Source organism: Caretta caretta, chromosome 22 (genome assembly GCF_965140235.1).
Source record: "Caretta caretta isolate rCarCar2 chromosome 22, rCarCar1.hap1, whole genome shotgun sequence".
In the NCBI taxonomy this organism is placed as follows: domain Eukaryota; kingdom Metazoa; phylum Chordata; order Testudines; family Cheloniidae; genus Caretta; species Caretta caretta.
Window position 1 is genome coordinate 6405265 of NC_134227.1, and position 19648 is coordinate 6424912.

Sequence of the window (19648 nt, forward strand, 5' to 3'; positions counted from 1 at the left end):
CAAGACATTATTGAAAAGCTGGGGCATGGCACCGATCCTGTGACATCGGTACAGTGTATCCATTTGGGTTCAAGGTATAAGCTATACCAGCACAAGTGGTCTTGCCAGTGTAAGCTCTGTCTGCATGAGGAGAGTTTGCCCATCATCTTCTTTCATATGTGATAGTGGAACAGTGAAAGCAATGGAGTGGCTCCAGTTGGATCTTAAGGTCTCTTATCCAGTCCAGAGCAGAGGGGGTAGCCATGTGAATGGCTCCGACACTTCCAGGGTGAACATGGATTGGCCAGTTGTCTGTGATGTGTCCGACAGTTTGCACCATGCCACAGTCGCCATTCGGCAATTCCCTCACTTTCCCTCTATGGAGTAAGCATGCACAGGTTAGAGCTGTCTGTACGTTCCGGGGGAGGAAAGACGTGCACAGTTGGGTCATTGATTAGATTTTTGTTTGGTGCATTGGCAGCTGTTCAGACTTCAGACCATCTTCTGTGAACATCCTTCTCTTCCACAAGGAGGGTTGGGCCACAAGACCAGATGGGTTTTCTTGATTTGGGTCGGTGGCAAGGAGGCCGTTCTCGGTCAGGGTGGGCTGGTCGTGTGGGATTTGCCAGGATCTCTATGTACTCCCTATAGCTGTCGCAGCATCTTGTCAGATATTTGCCGGCGCAATGTTAGCCAGCACTGATAGCCATGAAAGTGGCGTGGATGTGAGGGTTTGCCACTTCCATGGCTATCAGTGGATGGACCAACGTAGCTAAACTGGCAAAGCCCTCCTAGTTAGACTGAGCCTCAGAAAGAACAGAGTTTGACTTTCAGCTCCAGGGAGAGTTTGCAGGGCAGGCAGTTGGAAAAGCAGCCCTGTGATGGATGTGGAGACACCGAGAGACAAGGCCCACACAGAGCCCATGATGCCATTTTTATAGCGTCCCTTTTCAGACCGTAAGTCTGCTGTAAGGTCAGGTGGTGATGCTCCAGCAGCAACCACAGCTCAGCCCTCCCCCACACGTCACAGGAGGGCTTTGCATTGCTCAGTCTCACAGACACACTCCACGGTCGTTGCTGTAATTAGATCCGGAAGAATGATTCCATTTGTATAAATCATTTTTGTCTGTTCATGTCCTGATCCTGGTCTCTGGGAGCCTCTTCGTTACTCATAAGTATTCACCAAGTCTTTCCTGTGGACAACTGTAGCCCCCATTCACTCCAGCAAGTTCCTCTTCATTATTTGTAGCATGTGGCCAGCCACTTAGTCCTGTGTCTGCTCTCTGACTGGACTACAGACACTTCTTAAGCAGGAGAGTAATTAGCAACACCGTCCCACTCACACTAGGGCTAAAGTTCATGAGACTCTGACTTTTGGTGAGTACCAAAGACAATTGAGGTCATTGCTGATAATCGGCCAAGCACAAGCTCCCAGTGCAGCATTGTGACAAAAGGCGCTGACGTGACCCTGGGATGTATAAAAGGGAAATCAAGCAGCAGCAGGGAGTTGGGGGTTAGCTCTGTATTGGGCACTAGCGAGACCATTACTGAAATGGCATCCACACAGCCAGAGGATATTGATAAATTGGAGCAGGTTCACAGAAGAACCACAAGAATGAATGCCCGATAGTGAGAGAGATTGAAGGGGCTCAATCTATTTAGCTTAACAACGGGACGACTAAGATGCGCTTTGGTTGGGATCTACAAGTGCCTATGTGGGGAGGAAATTTCTGAAAGTAGACAACTCTCTAATCTCCCAGCAAAGGCAGAATTGAGCCAATAGCTGGACGCTGATTCTGGACAAATGCAAACTGGAAATAAGTGTTTCACAGTGAGGGGAATTAGTCACTGGAACAGCTTACCCAGCAATGCAGCTAAGGCTCCATCTCCGGAAACCTTTACCTCGAGATCAGGTGTCCCTGTGTGAAAGCTCCGCTCTGGCTCATCCACAAGTGCTGGGCTGGAGGCAGGAATCAGTGTGGGGGGAGGGGAGATGTCTCTGGCCTGGGCTATGCAGAGGGTCAGACTGGATGGTCTGGATGGACCCTTCGGGCCTTGTCAGCTCGGAATCAACAGGAGTGCACTGAACTCACCGCAGACATCTATCAGCCAGGCTGTGATGCCTTCTGTGCATTGTTTGGCTGTGTCACGATGGGCCCAAACCAACCCCACAACTGGGCAGCCCTGGGCGATGGGGAAGGAAGCTTCTGACAGGCCCTTGTCTGTTCACGGGCCACGCTGGAGTTGTGCAGTCCAGCAGCCCCACGCTTTGGGCACTTTCAAGTTTGGGGTCAGCCCTGAAGGTGCTAAGCCACAGAGATGAGGTGAGGCGGCTCTGCCTCTGGAGCTGAGGTGGGGTGCTGATGGCTCTGCTCGCTGGGGGCAGGCAGGCGCCCAGAGGAGAGGGCTTTGCTTGTTGGGAGTCTGCATTCTGGGTGGGCGGATGGCTGGGTGGGGAGGAGCTTGGAGGAGCTGGGAAGATAGATGGCTTTGCACAGGAGCTAACTGGGTACAAATCTCTTTCATTTAATTATCTTTGTTAAATCTTTCTGAGTGAATAAAAAGTCCCAGAAAACAAGGGAAAAGGGAAAATGGGCCGGAGAGAAACTGGGTTGAGCCATAAGAACAAAAGGAGCCCCCATGATTTTCAGCAGTGGAATGATGAAATAATTGCAGCCAGTGCAATAATTGTAATTGTAACCATTTAAAGTGCCTGTCTCCTTGTGACAAATGAACATGTCGCAGGCCCCCTCCAAGCTGCCCCGTCTCACACCAGTTTGACAAAGGAGCAGCCGACAAGCGGTTAAATCTATCAGGGGACGGTCAATTTTGTTTGAAAACAGCCTTTTCTAAAGCAGGAGGCATTCCTTTATGGAGCCAGTCTCGCTGGGCCGGCTGAGAGTGCAGGCACGGCAGAGAAAGGGGTTAAAGGCAGAGATGGCTGGTGCTGAGAAGGAACCACAAAGACGCTGTTTGCCTTTTCTCCACTGATCAGTTAATTTAGTTCTTCACAATATTGCGCCCAACTCCTGGTGGTGCTGCCCCCCCTCGCTGTTCTGATGTCACAGATGGTGCGGAGAAAGCAGCCCCCGTGGTGCCACGCAGCCCCCTCACAGCATGGGGCCTACATGCCTTCCTCCCCCATTGTCCACCACTTCAAAAAGAAGAAGGGGGGAAAAAAGGAGGAAAAAAAGTACAAAAGCAGCTGAAAAACATGCTTCATAACAAATTCCCAATACCTTCCCCAGCGGAGGGGCTGGAGCCAGGCAGAGGGGAGAGCCGCGCAGGCAGGGCGGGGGCAGGAGCCTCGCCTTTGGATCCTTTGACTGGAAAGAATTTCTTGTGGGAAGTTGCTTCTCGGAGCCAGGATCTGGCTGGGAGCGTTTCTCCTCGAGATGCTCTCGGCACTCCTCCTGCTGGGCTTGGCTTCCCTCCCCTGGGGCTGGGGCTCCCAGGTGTGCCCGTGTCCCTGCACCTGGCCAGAGGGACAGGGCAGGAGGGGCCTGCAGGGGCCCAACAGGCAGACAAGGCAGCTCCAGCACCACCAGCCCGGGCACCGGCACCGGCTGCGAGGTAAGCACCTTTCACCAGACTCCTGAGTCCCACAGCCGCCTTGGCTCGAGGCAGGCAAGCCGCGGAGCAGCACGCCCCACCAACACCTGGCTGCCCCAAGGGGCTGTTGTCACCGCAGCGCCTGTGGGGAGAGCCGCCAGGCTGAGGGATGGTTCTTTTACTTCCTCTCACCTCTGGGGAATCATTCGGCTGAGAGGATGCTGCACCCCAGGGATTTAGAGGCTGGTGAAAGAGACTCCAAATATTTACCTCCTTGTAAAAGCTTGTCTCCGCCGGTATGTGCAAGCAATGGCTGAAGGGACAGAAAGGGAGGTCTGGATGATCGGCGTGGGTCGGAGCAATGATTGGGGTTGATATAGTAATGGGGGTGAGGACTGGTGATGGGGGTAGGAGTAGTGACTGCACTGGGAGATCTGGTGTGGTGGTGCTGATTCTCCAAGCGCAGGGAGGAAAGCTGCTCGTTTGTTATTATTATTTATTCTTTGTTAGATACCAGTGCTCAGAGCCATTCATGGCAAACAGACAGTCCCTGCCCCAAAGAACTTACAAGCTGGGAGACAGGATGTACTGGGAAATCCAGGGGAAGAAATAACTCGGAGAGGGAGGAACTCAAAACTGGTGGGCACCACAGAGGTGTTTTGAGGGGGATTTGATCATATTTGTCCTTGAATCTATGTTGACCCCATCGGTGTTCCCACTGCCGCCACCTCCAATCCTCATAGATACTGCATCTCTTTCCCTTGTTTCCTAGTAGCTCTTCAGTTAAAAGCCAAGTAGGTGAATCAATGCACTGTTTCTCAGCAAAGTTTCAAGAGCCTGACACTTCCCAGTAAAATGGTGATCAAACTAATGACTGGGGTCTGGGGGACAACTGGAGAAGAGAGGTGTAATTACCATGCCATGTTAGAAGAGACCGAGGCGGTCAGACAGGAGGAAGTGTTTCCCATTTGTACTGACCAATCACTAACCAGTTGCCTAGGTTAGTCTCTATCCTGAAAGTCAGTGACCAGCCAGGACCTTCTCTTTATTCTTCATGGCTTTCAAAGCTGATCCCCCAAAGCTCAGATCACCTGATTTCAGAGCTGTACTTGTGACCCAAGCCCCAAGAACTTCCAGGGGGCTCACACAGATCCTTTATATCAGGGGTTCTCAAGCTGGGGGTTGTGACCCCTCAGGGGTCACAAGGTTATTACATGGGGGACGTGAGCTGTCAGCCTCTATCCCACTCCCTGCTTCGCCTCCGGCATTTACAGTAGTGTTAAATATAAAAAATGTGTTTTCAATTTATAAGGGGAGGGTCACACTCAGAGGCTTGCGGTGCAAAAGGGGTCACCAATACAAAAGTTTGAGACTACTACTTTACGCCCTCAGAAACTCACAGCAGGAGAAAACACTGCTATTGGACAGAACGCGGGAACGTTTTCCTCTGGGACATGTGCACAAATGCTGCCACCCAGCTTGGCTTTCACACAGATGGTGTAAGCAGGGTGAATCAGCCAACCCCTCGAGCACCCTGGCATAATTTCTTTTTTCTGCAGACTGGAAAAGCTGACTTCTGCCAATCCAAAGCCTGTGTCTGAGTCACATTGCAGGTGTAATGCAACAGCACAGCACTGTTTGCCTTGCTGCATGTCTGAGGTACTCCTTAGACCATTTCTCAGCTATCTATTCCTGTGGCCTCTAAATATCAACGCTCCAGGCTGTGGCTGCCTGGCCCTCCTTGCCCTGCATTGCCCGGTATGTGACATCAGAGGATGATCATAGATGACTGGCAGGAGAGCAGGGGGCACCAGTTCTTGTCCACTGTGGTAGTGGGCTTCCTTCCTTTAGGGATAGGGTTTGGCAAAGGAAAGGAACTAGCCCCGCCCCAGGAGGTGACCTGGCCACCCACACTGGTGGTTTGGAGACTCCAGCTCTGCTCATGGACATTCCTAGCACCGGGTTTAAAGCCAGAGACTGCACATGTTTGGTTTGAGATCTGGAACCTGTCATGTACACCTTGTACACAGTAGGTTGCAGGGCTACAATAGCAGGTACAGACTGACTACAGAGCTCCCTTCCCAGAGAGATGCTCACCAGACATATTCACTGGAGATTCGCTTACTAAGTTTTTTACGCACTGCATCACCTAGTGGCTGAACCATGTAATACCGTCTAGCATTCTGCTAGGAATGGCAGCTGCCTCCTCCAGAATCACTTTGGTTCATTGTGCATGAAGATCAAGAGTCTTAAATGCAGAATGGGCTTCCCTGACTCCAGCAGCTCTGCCACGTTAGTCTGCAGCTGGATCACAGACAGCTATTCCCCTGCTCCCCATTCCTGGAGCCTGCTGCCCCGCCCTGCAGGCTCCGAGTAGACCAAAAGCAGCGGATGTTTGTCATGTCCTGCATGCGGAGACGCAGGCCCTTGCAGTGGGAACATGATCACAGAGGGTGGCTTAACGCTTAGAGCTCTTGTAACACTTTGCAACTGATTGTGGATGAATCCTGAAGTGAAACCCTTTCCAAGCCCTGCACATGGGAGGAAGGACGACTCATGTGAGTCCAGGATTACAGGATCCCTACATCGTTCTGGTTGTGTAAGAAAGTTAATGAACTTACTGTGTTTATAAATACTGACTGTGACACTGCAGCCCATATTCTTCACAGTTGTATGATTATGATGTAATTATGACATTATTGTGATGCATTTTGTACAAGACGGGTCATGTGAGGTGTCATTGGAAAAGTTATGATTTGCTAAATATGGTTATCCTATTTGTATGCATGTATCCCTTTTGTATCTGAAGTTATGAATACTGACTATGTATCTGTATTCCAAACGTGCCTACTCTGAGTAACACCCACAGCTAGCCTTTCAGGTACAACAATGAAGAAGCTAGACAGGGCTGATGGCCCATCAGCAAAGACAATGGGCTATGAAAGGACTTAGCCTTCCTGTAAATGTTTCAGCTGCCCTGTAAGTAATGGCTGCTATGACTCAGCAAGGGTATGTGACCAGACCACATGACACTGAACTCCATTTTGGGTACCTGTATTTTTCCACAAACTGGGCTGGGAACTGAATTTGGAACAAAGGGTTCCCGCCATATAGTAAAGCTATATTAGGTGGGGTGTGACATCACCTGGGGACCTTACTCCCCACACAAGAACACTCCTGGAAACATCTGAGAAACAAAGACTGAACTGGGGGAAGTGCTGGTCCCAGGCTAAAAGGATGTCTAGCCTGTGTATGGAAACCTGGTGGACTGCTTGTGTCATCAGCCAGGGTGAGAATTTGCTAATTCATATCCAGTCTTTCTGGTATCTTAGGCTTAGTTTGTAGTTTTGTTTATTTGCTAGATAATCTGCTTTGATCTGTTTGCTATCCCTTATAATCACTTAAAATCTATATTTTTTTAGTTAATAAACTTGGGGATTTTTTGCTTTATCTAAACCAGTGTGTTTTTGAGTGAAGTGTCTGGGGGGAAATCTCAGTGTGGTTAACACAAGTGTGCATATTCCTCTCCACATTGAGGGAGGGGAAAACTGAGTAATAAATTCATACTGGTCGGGGTTTTGACCAGGGCAGGATGATAGAGCTCTGGGGTACAAGGCTGGGAAGCTGGGGGTATCTTGGCTGTAGCCTCTCTATTGTTGGTTCATTCAGTGACTGGTCAGAACCTGCATGTAACTGCAGCTGGGTGTGTCCCTGCCTGAGTGAATGCTGGTGGGAGTGTAGGACCCAGAGTGGTCTGCAGATTGTCACAACAGTACAGTGCTGAGAGGGAGCCCAGGCTGGTGAGTCAGTGGGCTCAGTGGTACCCCAGTTCCAGGTGGCACCCCAGGAGGAACCCATCACACCAACTTCTTCTCACCTGCCCCATATTTCCTAGATAAGAAACTCCTCTCTAAGAATTTAAGTTGCACCTGCCTTATTTTCTATATTATGCATCAGTGTAACTGGCTGAGATTAAATAGCATCTTTATTGTTATCACCGATAGCTGGGAGATGTGTGCTTTGTACTCGTGGCTGATTTTTGTAACTAAGGAGAGGCTGCACAGAGTCAGGTCTGTTCATGCAGTGAGTGCCTGCCATTGGAATAATCCTCTCTGTCTGTATGTAAAGGTATGGGGAGCCTGGCTGGCTGACGACAAAAGGAAAGACTCTGCTCTGTGTGTGAAACGCTGTCAGCTTTTCTTTTTTCAGAGTTCTTTTGTGACTTGTTGGCTTGCAGCTGGAGCAGCACTTGGTTGTTTGGGGCTGGGTGTGCTGAGAACATGTCCTTATGGGGTATTCCTCCAGCAGGATTTCTGACTGTGTGTGCGTTAGAGAGACTTTAGCAACTGGGCCTCTAGGGCATCGCTGAGTGACAGTCGACACAGAGTCAAGTTTCAGAGGGGGTGAATTTACTGACTCATTGTCTATGCAAGAGGACAGAGTCCTTCACAGCAGGATCCTCAAAAGGAGTTGTGGGACTTAGGGGCACAGGTCTCCATGACTCTCAGTGGGACTTGGGCTCCGGATGCCATCTGGCACCCACACCTGGGAACTGGGTTCTTTAGTATTTATTCCTATGACTACTGGTCAGGTGTGAGTTCTTACCTCTGACCACGTGCTCAGCCCTGGAGAAGACACGAATGAAGCCAGTCCCTCCCTAAGGAGCTCACATCTCACAGTGATCATGTTTGCATACTCCGATGGATGGCAGTGGGACAGGGCATTGCTTATTTAAGGGTACGATCTTCCTGAACAAGAGTAAAGGCTTAGGAGAGAGGCCCTGCAGGAAAGCTCCCGCTCTGGTAGGATCACTGTTATTCATATAGCTGCACACGCACATGACGAAATCGTGTCCCTGTCCCAGACAGCTCAAAATCCAAGAGGATTATGAAGTTCAGTGTCTCTATCTTATCAAAGTGACGGGGAAGAGGTAACTTGATAACAATCACAATCCCCTATGCAGGAGGGATATTTCTGCTGGTAAAGAGCTCTTCCCTCTGGGAGATCAAGGCAGAAAAGATCCAGTGGCTGGCAGCTGAAGTTTGACACATTCAAACAGAAAATGTTGTGCACATTCTTTTCAGGTGACAAATCTGAGGAACTGTCACAGATCGAGGTGTCGTGAGAGGAGGTTTTGGAACAAATCGATAAACTGAACAGTGACAAGTCCCCAGGGCCAGACGGCATCACCCAAGAGTTCTGAAGGAACTCAGATGTGAAATTGCAGAACTACTAACTGTCGTCTGTAACCTATTATTTAAATCAGCTTCTGTACCAAATGACTGGAGGGTAGTTAATGTGATGCCAATTTTTTAAAAGGGCTCCAGAGATGATCCTGGCAATTACAGGCCGGTAAGCCTGACTTCACTACCGGGCAAACTGGTTGAAACTATAATAAAGAACAAAATTGTCAGACACAGAGACGAACCTAATTTGTTGGGGAAGAGTCAACATGGTTTTTGTAAAGGGAAATCATGCCTCACCAATCTACTAGAATTCTTTGCGGGTGTCAACAAGCGTGTGGACAAGGGGGATCCAGCGGAGAGAGAGTACTTAGATTTTCAGAAAGCCTTTGACAAGATCCCACACCAAAGGTTCTTAAGCAAAGTAAGCTGTCATGAGATAAGAGGGAAGGTCCTCTCAGGGATTGGTAACTGGTTAAAAGATAGGAAACAAAGAGTAGGAATAAATGGTCGGTTTTCAGAATGGACAGAGGTAAATAGTGGTGTCCCCAGGGGTCTGTACTGGGCACAGTCCTATTCAATATATTCATAAATGATCTGGAAAAAGGGGTAAACAGTGAGATGGAAAAATTTGCAGATGATACAAAATTGCTCAAGATAGTTAAGTCCTAGGCAGACTGCAAAGAGCTACAAAAGGATCTCTCAAAACTGGGTGACTTGGCAACAAAATGGCAGATGAAATTCAATGTTGATAAATGCAAAGTAATGCACAGTGGAAACATAATCCCAACTATACATGTAAAATGATGGGGTTTAAATTGGCTTGTTACCATTCAAGAAAGAGATCTTGGAGTCATTGTGGATAGTCCCCTGAAAACATCCACTCAATGTGCAGCGTCAGGCAAAAAATGAACAGAATGTTGGGAATCATTAAGAAAGGGATGGATAATGAGACAGAAAATATCATATTGCCTCTGTATAAATCCATGGTACACCCACATCTTGAATACTGCATGCACATGTGGTCGCCTCAACTCAAAAAGGATATATTGGAATTGGAAAAGGTTCAGAAAAGGGCAACAAAAATTATTAGGGGTATGGAACGGCTTCAATATGAGGAGAGATTAATAAGACTGGGACTTTTCAGCTTGGAAAAGAGTCGTCTGTGTGGGTATATGATAGAGGTCTATAAAATCATGACGGGAGTGGAGAAAGTGAATAAGGAACTGTTATTTACTCCTCATAACACAAGAACTAGGGGTCACCAAATGAAATTAATAGATAGCAGGTTTAAAACAAACAAAAGGAAGTATTTTTTCACACAACACACAGTCAATCTATGGAACTCCTGGCCAGAGGATCTTGTGAAGGCTAAGTCTATAACAGGGTTCAAAAAAGAACTAGATAAGTTCATGAAGAATAGGTCCATCAATGGCTATTCACCAGGATGGGCAGGGATGGTGCCCCTATCCTCTGTTTGCCAGAAGCTGGGAATGGGCAACAGGGGATGGATCACTGGATGATTACCCATTCTGTTCATTCCCTCTGGGGCACCTGGCATTGGCCACTGTCAGAAGACAGGATACTTTGATCTGACCCAATATGGATGTTCTTATGTTCTTATGCTCATTGTTACAGTGAGGAAGATTAACCATTGGAACAGATCACCCAGGGATGGGGGTGGGGGGAGGTGAGTCTCCATCACTTGAGGTCTTTACATCAAGATTGTGGGTCTCTTTGTAAGAGACCTGCTCTATTGCAAGCAGAAATTATTGGGCTTGGATGCAGGAATCTGGGTGAAATTCTTTGCCCTGGGTTACGCAGGAGGTCAGACTGGAGTATCATAATGGTCCCTTCTGGCCTTGGAAGCCATGGCTCTGTGATGTGTAACACAAGACATGGCAGGTGGTACAAGAAGCAGTGGGGAGGATTAGGGTAGCAGTGAGGCAATGATGATCTACGCGACTCCTCTCACATGTATTTATTTTAGATGGGCCCCAAAGAGCAGATTCCAGATGCATCCATGGAGTCTCCCTCAGGGATTCGAGCTGTCTGCTTTCTGTGGCATCTATTGCAAGGGAGCTCTTGTCGCTTTGTGGCTAGAATAGCAGTGGTGGAGATGGCTCTCTGTTTCTGTGGCAGCAGACTGCTACCGCGAGCGACGAATGCGAAGGCCTTGGTGAGGGACTGGAGCTGCTGGGAATAAGTTATGCAACAACCTGTGCTCTGTACCCACATCCGCCCTGGCTTGAGAAGGCCAGCAAGGGAGAACTGGGTCCATCGGTGGTGAAGGTTGTCAGGTCCTCAGCAGAGAAAAGTAGGTCACCGACTTCCTTTGAGGCTCATGCTCAGGAAACCGGCCCTTGTTGTCAACAGTCTGGCCAGCCATTGCGCTGAATCCAAGCTGCCAGTTTGTTAGGATACTGTCAGAGGGTGTGGAGAGATGGGTCTCCAAGTCACAGAATCATAGAAGATTAGGGGTAGAAGAGACCTCAGGAGGTCATCTAGTCCAATCCCCTGCTCAAAGCAGGACCAACACCCACTAAATCATCCCAGCCAGGGCTTTGTCAAGCCAGGCCTTAAAAACCTCTAAGCATGGAGATTCCACCACCTCCCTAGGTAACCCATTCCAGTGCTTCACCACCCTCCTAGTGAAATAGTGTTTCCTAATATCCAACCTAAACCTCCCCCACTGCAACTTGAGACCATTCTCCTTGTTCTGTCATCTGCCACCATTGGTAACAGCCAAGCTCCATCCTCTTTGGAACCCCCCTTCAGGTAGCTGAAGGCTGCTATCAAATCCCCCCCTCACTCTTCTCTTCTGCAGACTAAATAACCCCAGTTCCGTCAGCCTCTCCTCATAAGTCATGTGCCCCAGCCCCTGATCATTTTCGTTGCCCTTTTCTGGACTCTATCCAATTTGTCCACATCCTTTCTGTAGTGGGGGGCCCAAAACTGGATGCAATACTCCAGATATGGCCTCACCAGTACTGAATAGAGGGAATAAAAATTTACCTTGATCTGCTGGCAATGCTCCTACTAACGCAACCCAATATGCCGTTAGCCTCCTTGGCAACAAGGGCACACTGTTGACTCATATCCAGCTTCTCATCCACTGTAATCCCCAGGTCCTTTTCTGCAGAACTGCTGCTTAGCCAGTCAGTCTCCAGCCTGTAGCAGTGCATGGGGTTCTTCCATCCCAAGTGCAGGACTCTGCACTTGTCCTTGTTGAAGCTCATCAGATTTCTTTTGGCCCAATCCTCCAATATGTCTAGGTCACTCTGGACCCTATCCCTACCCTCCAGCATATATACCTTTCCCCCCAGTTTAGTTTCATCCACAAACTTGCTGACAGTGCAGTTCATGCCAACATCCAGATCATTAATGAAGACGTTGAACAAAACGGGCCTCAGGACTGACCCTTGGGACACTCTGCTTGAGACTGGCTGCCAACTAGACATCAAGCTGTTGATCACTACCCGTTGAGCCCGACAATCTAGCCAGCTTTCTATCCACCTTATAGTCCATTCATCCAATCCATACTTCTTTAACTTGCTGGCAAGAATACTGTGGGAGACTGAATCGAAAGCTTTGCTAAAGTCAAGGTATATCATGTCCACTGCTTTCCCCATATCCACAGAGCCAGTTATCTCATCACAGAAGGCAATCAGGTTGGTCAGGCATGACTTGCCCTTGGTGAATCCATGTTGACTGTTCCTGATCACTTTCCTCTCCTCCGAGTGCTTCAAAATGGATTCCTTGAGGACCTGCTCCATGATTTTTCCAGGGACTGAAGTGAGGCTGTAGTTCCCCAGGTTCTCCTTCTTCCCTTTTTTAAAAGATGGATACTATATTTGGCTTTTTCCAGTCATCCAGGACTTCCCCCGATTGCCACGAGTTTTCAAAGATAATGGACAATAGCTCTGCAATTACATCAGCCAACTCCCTCAGCACCCTTGGATGCATTTCATCCGGCCCCACGGACTTGTGCATGTCCAGCTTTTCTAAATAGTCCTTAACCTGTTCTTCCATCACTGAGGGCTGCTCACCTCCTCCCCATACTGTGCTGCCCAGTGCAGCAGTCTGGGAGCTGACCATGTCTGTGAAGACCGAGGCAAGAAAAGCATTGAGTACTTCAGCTTTTTCCACATCATCTGTCACTAGGTTGCCTCCCCCATTCAGTAAGGGGCCCACACTTTCCCTGATCTTCTTCTTGTTGCAAACATACCTGTAGAAACCCTTCTTGTTCCCCTTCACATCCCTTGCTAGCTGCAGCTCAGTATCTGTGTGGCTCTGGTCGCAGTCTGGCTCAGTCTGCAGTCTGAACTGCAGAAGTGCCAAGCGCTCGCAGCTGCACCCAAAGTCACTGGGGGTTGGACTTTGAAGTGCTGTGTAATGCTAAAGACTGAACAATCAAGCCAGGGGTATCTCACATTGGGCACCCAGAATAGTGACCACTTCAGCCTTAATCTCTCTTGTCCTCAGCTTCCATCCGTCAAATGGGGATATAGCACCCACTCACCGCTTGGGGTTTTGTGTTACCTGCACACATTAGGGCACCCCACCTTTTCCCAATTCATAGGGCTCCAGGCGAAAACCACCTACCCTTACCCAATTTGTAGGGCTCAGGGCCACACATACCCAATTCGTAGGGCTCAGGGTGTAACTAATCTGGTCAATGTAAGTACCCACACCCTTTCCCAATACGTAAAGGAGCCTTTCTCAGTAATATCCTACTTAACCTCTATTTATTAACGATCACCAACAACAGAATGCACACGCTACACATAGAGTGCTCGCCACTCCCAATAAAACAAATGAACTTTTCTTGATGGCCATCAGGATCAGCTCCATCTGGGGGACTCCAGTTTCTGACTGGTGTCATTGGCAGAGTGTTGATGTCTGGCAGCTCTGATCTTTAGGGGTGTGTCCTGGAGTTGGTTCCCAAAGAACTTCCTTTTGGACTCCAGTTTATACAGTTTTCAGAGTAACAGCCGTGTTAGTCTGTATTCACAAAAAGAAAAGGAGGACTTGTGGCACCTTAGAGACTAACCAATTTATTTGAGCATGAGCTTTCGTGAGCTACAGCTCACTTCATCGGATGAAATTTGAGTCCTGTTTAGCTATTCCTTAAACAATCATTATACTAAAATTTTACTAACCAATCCTAACATAGTGTAGCAAAATTCTCCAACCAATCCTACCCCACCATCTTAATTAATTTACCTCTAGCAAAATTAATTATATAACAGACAAAAATAATTAAAGAACCAGACCGAGACCATACAGATAAACAATAGGGAAGTGGGGACCATAGTGACAAAACGATAAAGAAATGAGGATTTCACAACCACAACTACTGAGAAGTGATTTCTTGCCAGACAGGATGCTATCAAACTAAGTTTTCTTTAACCATCTTAAGATCTGCTTCTTAATCTGGTGATAGTGGGGGCCATTCGGACAGGATCTCCTTCTTACCAGCCTATTACACTGTTTTAATATAATTTAGATGGACTGTGAGGATGTGACTTCCTGCTTCTCAGCTAAAGGCTGCTGCTTGGCTGCTCTTTTAATCTGGCTGCAGACAAAGGCCTTATCCTTACAGTTGGGAAGAGGAGTAAACTAATGTTTGGGAAGTACTCTGATGCTCCAGTGATGAGTGCCATAGTGAGACCCAGGAGCAAAGGATTCCCCTGCCTTCAGAGCGGGGTCTGAACAGTGGGCAGTAAATAAGGAAGGGGACCAGCTGCCTGGTTCAGTGAGCACAGCCCAGCCTGGGCATTGATGAGGAGGAGTCCTCCGGAAAAGCTGGTATGTGCTGATGTAACTAAAGGTTGGGCGCATAAGCACAAGGGTCTGAGTCAGGTTGCTCAGGTGACCTTCCTTCTGGCAGTTCCTGACTTTGAAGCGCTTGGCTTGGCTACCTTAATTCTGTGCCTTTCGTGGCGTCTGTGTGTAACTGACAGGTTTCAGAGGAACAGCCGTGTTAGTCTGTATTCGCAAAAAGAAAAGGAGTACTTGTGGCACCTTAGAGACTAACCAATTTATTTGAGCATGAGCTTTCGTGAGCTACAGCTCACTTCACTTCAGCTGTAGCTCACGAAAGCTCATGCTCAAATAAATTGGTTAGTCTCTAAGGTGCCACAAGTACTCCTTTTCTTTGTGTGTAACTGTGTCAAAACCATTCTGTGATTTAGCACGTTTATTACAGCACGGCTAGGGGCAAATGGCGCTTTTGTCTGCTATCCACACTGTGCCATAGCCCTGCTCATGGGATGTCTCCGGCAGCCCCGTGGGAATCGGGAACTTACACCGGACTGTTGTTGGTGCATTTCCGTCCAGCGCCCAGGGAGAAGCATGCATGGCACCATGCACTTGGAGCCGTGACCGGGCACTGGATTTCAAAACACATTTTATATTTTATTCAAAATACTCCATGGACGCCCAAGCCCCAGCCGCTATCCACAGAGCCCAGCCCCAGGTCCTTTCTTAGCCCATCTCACTTTGAGTCCTAAGGGGGGGCAGAGTCCCCTGGCACAGGGATTTCTGGGGAAGTTTTGCCCTAGCCCAGCAATTCTGGCTGTGGCCAAGGCCATGATGTCATAAGAACATAAGAACGGCCGTACTGGGTCAGACCCAAGGTCCATCCAGCCCAGTATCCTGTCACCGACAGTGGCCAAGGCCAGGTGCCCCAGAGGGAGTGAACCTAACAGGTAATGATCAGTGATCTCTCTCCTGCCATCCATCTCCACCCTCTGACAAACAGAGGCTAGGGACACCATTCCTTACCCATCCTGGCTAATAGCCATTAATGGACTTAAACTCCATGAATTTATCCAGTTCTCTTTTAAACCCTGTTATTGTCCTAGCCTTCACAACCTCCTCAGGCAAGGAGTTCCACAGGTTGACTGTGCACTGTGTGAAGGAGAACTTCCTTTTATTTGTTTTAAACCTGCTGCCCATTAATTTCATTTGGTGGCCCCTAGTTCTTATATTATGGGAACAAGTAAATAACTTTTCCTTATTCACTTTCTTCACACCACTCATGATTTTATAGACCTCTGTCACATCCCCCCTTAGTCTCCTATCTTCCAAGCTGAAAGTCCTAGCCCCTTTAATCTCTCCTCATATGGGACCCATTCTAAACTCCTAATCATTTTCATTGCCCTTCTCTGAACCTTTTCTAATGCCAGTATATCTTTTTTGAGACCACATCTGTATGCAGTATTCAAGATGTGGGCATACCATGGATTTATATAAGGGCAATAAGATATTCTCTGTCTTATTCTCTGTCCCTTTTTTAATGATTCCTAACATCCCGTTTGCTTTTTTGACCTCCACTGCACACTGCGTGGACGTCTTCAGAGAACTATCCATGATGACTCTAAGATCTTTCTCCTGATTAGTTGTAGCTAAATTAGCCCCCATCATATTGTATGTATAGTTGGGGTTATTTTTTCCAATGTGCATTACTGTACATTTATCCACATTAAATTTCATTTGCCATTTTATTGACCAATCACTTAGTTTTGTGAAATCTTTTTGAAGTTCTTTACAGTCTGCTTTGGTCTTAACTATCTTGAGCAGTTTAGTATCATCTGCAAACTTTGCCACCTCACTGTTTACCCCTTTCTCCAGATCATTTATGAATAAGTTGAATAGGATTGATCCTAGAACTGACCCTTGGGGAAAACCACTAGTTACCCCTCTCCATTCTGAAAATTTACCATTTATTCCTACCCTGTGTTCCCTGTCTTTTAACCAGTTCTCAATCCATGATAGGATCTTCCCTCTTATCCCATGACAACTTAATTTACATAAGAGCCTTTGGTGAGGGACCTCGTCAAAGGCTTTCTGGAAATCTAAGTACACTATGTCTGCTGGACCCCCCTTGCCCACATGTTTGTTGACCCCCTCAAAGAACTCTAATAGATTAGTAAGACATGATCTCCTTTTACAGAAACCATGTTGACTTTTGCCCAACAATTTATGTTCAATTTATGTGTCTGACAATTTTATTCTTTACTATTGTTTCAACTACTTTGCCCGGTACTGACGTTAGACTTACCGGTTTGTAATTGCCAGGATCACCTCTAGAACCCGTCTTAAATATTGGCGTTACATTCGCTATCTTCCAGTCATTGGGTACAGTAGCTGATTTAAAGGACAGGTTACAAACCATAGTTAACAGTTCTGCAATTTCACATTTGAGTTCTTTCAGAACTCGTGGGTGAATGCCATCTGGTCCCGGTGACTTGTTCCTGTTCAGTTTCTCAATTAATTCTAAAGCCTCCTCTAGTGACATTTCAATCTGTGACAATTCCTCAGATTTGTCACCTACAAAGGACGACTCAGGTTTGGGAATCTCACTAACATCCTCAGCCATGAAGACTGAAGCAAAGAATTCATTTAGTTTCTCTGCAATGACTTTATCGTCTTTAAGTGCTCCTTTTGTATCTTGATCATCCGGGGCCCCACTGGTTGTTCAGCAGGCTTTTGATGTACTTAAAAAACATTTTGTTATTACCTTTTGAGTTTTTGGCTAGCTGTTCTTCAAACTCCTTTTTGGCTTTTCTTATTACATTTTTACATTTAATTTGGCAGTGTTTATGCTCCTTTCTATTTACCTCACTAAGATTTGACTTCCACTTTTTAAAAGGTGCCTTTTTATCTCTGTCACGGAGTGTGGGGGAGTCCAGGCCCTGCACCCCTCTTCCTGGGATTCACCGTGACTCTCAGCCAGCCAGTAAAACAGAAGGTTTATTGGACAATAGGAACACAGTCTAAAACAGAGCTTGTGGGTACAACCAGGACTCCTCAGTCAAGTCCTTCTAGGGGGCAAGGAGCTTAGACCCCAGCCCTGGGGTTCCCTGCATTTGACCACCCAGCACAAAACTGAAACCAAAAAACTCCCCTCCCACAGTCTCACTCCTCCTTCCCCCAGCTCCTCCTCCAGCCTTTGTCCAGCTTCCCGGGCAAAAGTGTCACCTGGGTCCAACCCCCTCCCAGCTCAGGTTACAGGCTCAAGTATTCTCACTCAAGTGGAGTCATCCCCTGCTCTCCCATCCCCCATGCAGACAGACCCAGCAGAACTAGATGGCATTCCCCGGTCAACCCAGCCTGCTCCCTACTGCGTCACATCTCTCCCCACTTTGAGACTGAACTGAGCGGGGTCACTCTGACCCATGACCTGGGGAAGTTCAGGGCCGCCTCTCTGGGACAGCGCATCCGCTATCAGGTTGGCACTTCCCTTCACATGGACCATGTCCATGTCGTAATCCTGCAGGAGCAGGCTCCACCTCAGGAGCTTGGCGTTGGCTCCTTTCATCTGGTGCAGCCAGGTCAGGGGAGAGTGGTCGGTGTAGATGGTGAAGTGTCGCCCGAATAGATATGGCTCTAGTTTCTTAAAGGCCCACACCATGGCCAGGCACTCCTTCTCGATGGCCGCGTAGTGTTGCTCCCGGGGTAGAAGCTTCTTGCTCAAGTACACGATGGGGTGTCTCTCCCCCTTTTCATCCTCCTGCATTAACACCTCCCCCAGTCCCGTGTCTGAGGCGTCGGTGAACACCACAAAGGGCTTGTCAAAGTCTGGGTTTGCCAGAACTGGGCCACTGACCATAGCCTCCTTCAGCACCCGGAAAGCCTCCTGGCACTGCTCGGTCCGGACCACCTTGTCTGGCTTCCCCTTCCTGCATAGCCCAATGATGGGGGTGGCTAAAGTGGGGCACAAATCTTCAATAGTACCCCGCCATCCCAATAAAGGCTTGGACCTGCTTTTTGGTTTGGGGAGCGAGCCAGTCTCTGATCACCTCCACTTTGGCTGGTTCCGGCTTTAGGCAGCCGCTCCCCACCCGATGGCCAAGGTAAGATACTTCCGCCATCCCCACCTTGCACTTCTCAGCTTTTACGGTCAGCCCAGCCCCCTGGAGTCGGTCCAGCACTTGTCTAACCTGGGACACATGGTCCTCCCAGGTCTGACTAAAGACAAAGATGTCGTCAATATACGCCATGGCAAAACTCTCCATCCCCCTCAGTAGCTGGCCCATCTGCCCACGTCTTCTAGCTGACCATGAGAAGTGACCTGGCCCTGTCCTGCTGCTGCAGGCTCTGGTCTCCGCTCCAGCTCTTTTCCCGGAGGGAGTCAGCAGCTCATGTGGCCGTGCCCAGGACGTGTGGCACTTTCACACATCTACAGCACAGCGGGCAGGTGGGCCAGGTGTGCCCGTGGGCTGGCCTGGCTGGGACCCTGTTGAGCAGCTGCCCTGCGGCCTGGGCAGATTGCTGCTCCAGTCTGCCAGAGAGTTGCTACTGTAACTTCACAGACCAGGCCCCCCAGCTCCCTGTGCCCCCATCTGCAGACAGCATTCCAGTATCGCCTGCACTGTCAATTGCATGGAGAGTCTCGCCATACCTGGTGTTTCCCCAAAGCGCCAGTGCCTGGAGTCAGGGGATGGCATGAGAATCTCCGCCTCCTTTGCAAAGAATAAGTCAGTCCTGAACCTGCTCCATCCCCCAACAGCGCAGGCCCCAGAAGGCAAAGGACAAGAGCCGGTGTTGTTCGGCGTGCACAGTCTCGTAATTTGTAAGCTAATCTCATGATTTTCAGACCCTGAGCCGCCTCCCTCATAGGCCCAACACGGCTCAGCCGTGGCCCTTCTCGGCTAAGGAGCAGGGGCACAGAATGGCTCTGGGGAGGACACAATAGGGCTGGGAGCAGGGGAGAGAGGCCCAGTATGGATTTGAATACAGGGTTACTCGTATTTGGGTGAGGGAGCAACAGACCTTGGGGTGAGTGGGTCTGGGTGTGTGTGGGGCAGTGGATTGGGGGGTTCTGTGATGGATTGGACCCCCCGTGGCCTCGCTTCTGAGCTGGGTGGGGGCTCCTCCCAACAGCCTCAGTTCTGTGCTGGGTAGGGAGTCCCTCCATGGCCTCA

At 48.7% G+C, this 19648-nt stretch overlaps 1 protein-coding gene across 2 annotated transcripts in view; it reads left to right on the forward strand.

Moving 5' to 3' along the window:
• The first annotated feature begins 2954 nt into the window (after window positions 1-2954).
• Window positions 2955-19648, forward strand: part of ROBO4 (roundabout guidance receptor 4) — an 85953-nt gene continuing 69259 nt past the window's right edge. The window contains exon 1 of one of the 2 annotated variants that reach the window (XM_048827427.2): window positions 2955-3552. In XM_048827427.2, coding sequence (XP_048683384.2) covers window positions 3375-3552 — 178 coding nt within the window. In that variant the 5' untranslated portion in view covers window positions 2955-3374. The remainder of the gene's footprint in view (window positions 3553-19648) is intronic. The other variant, XM_048827428.2, reaches the window with a different exon arrangement.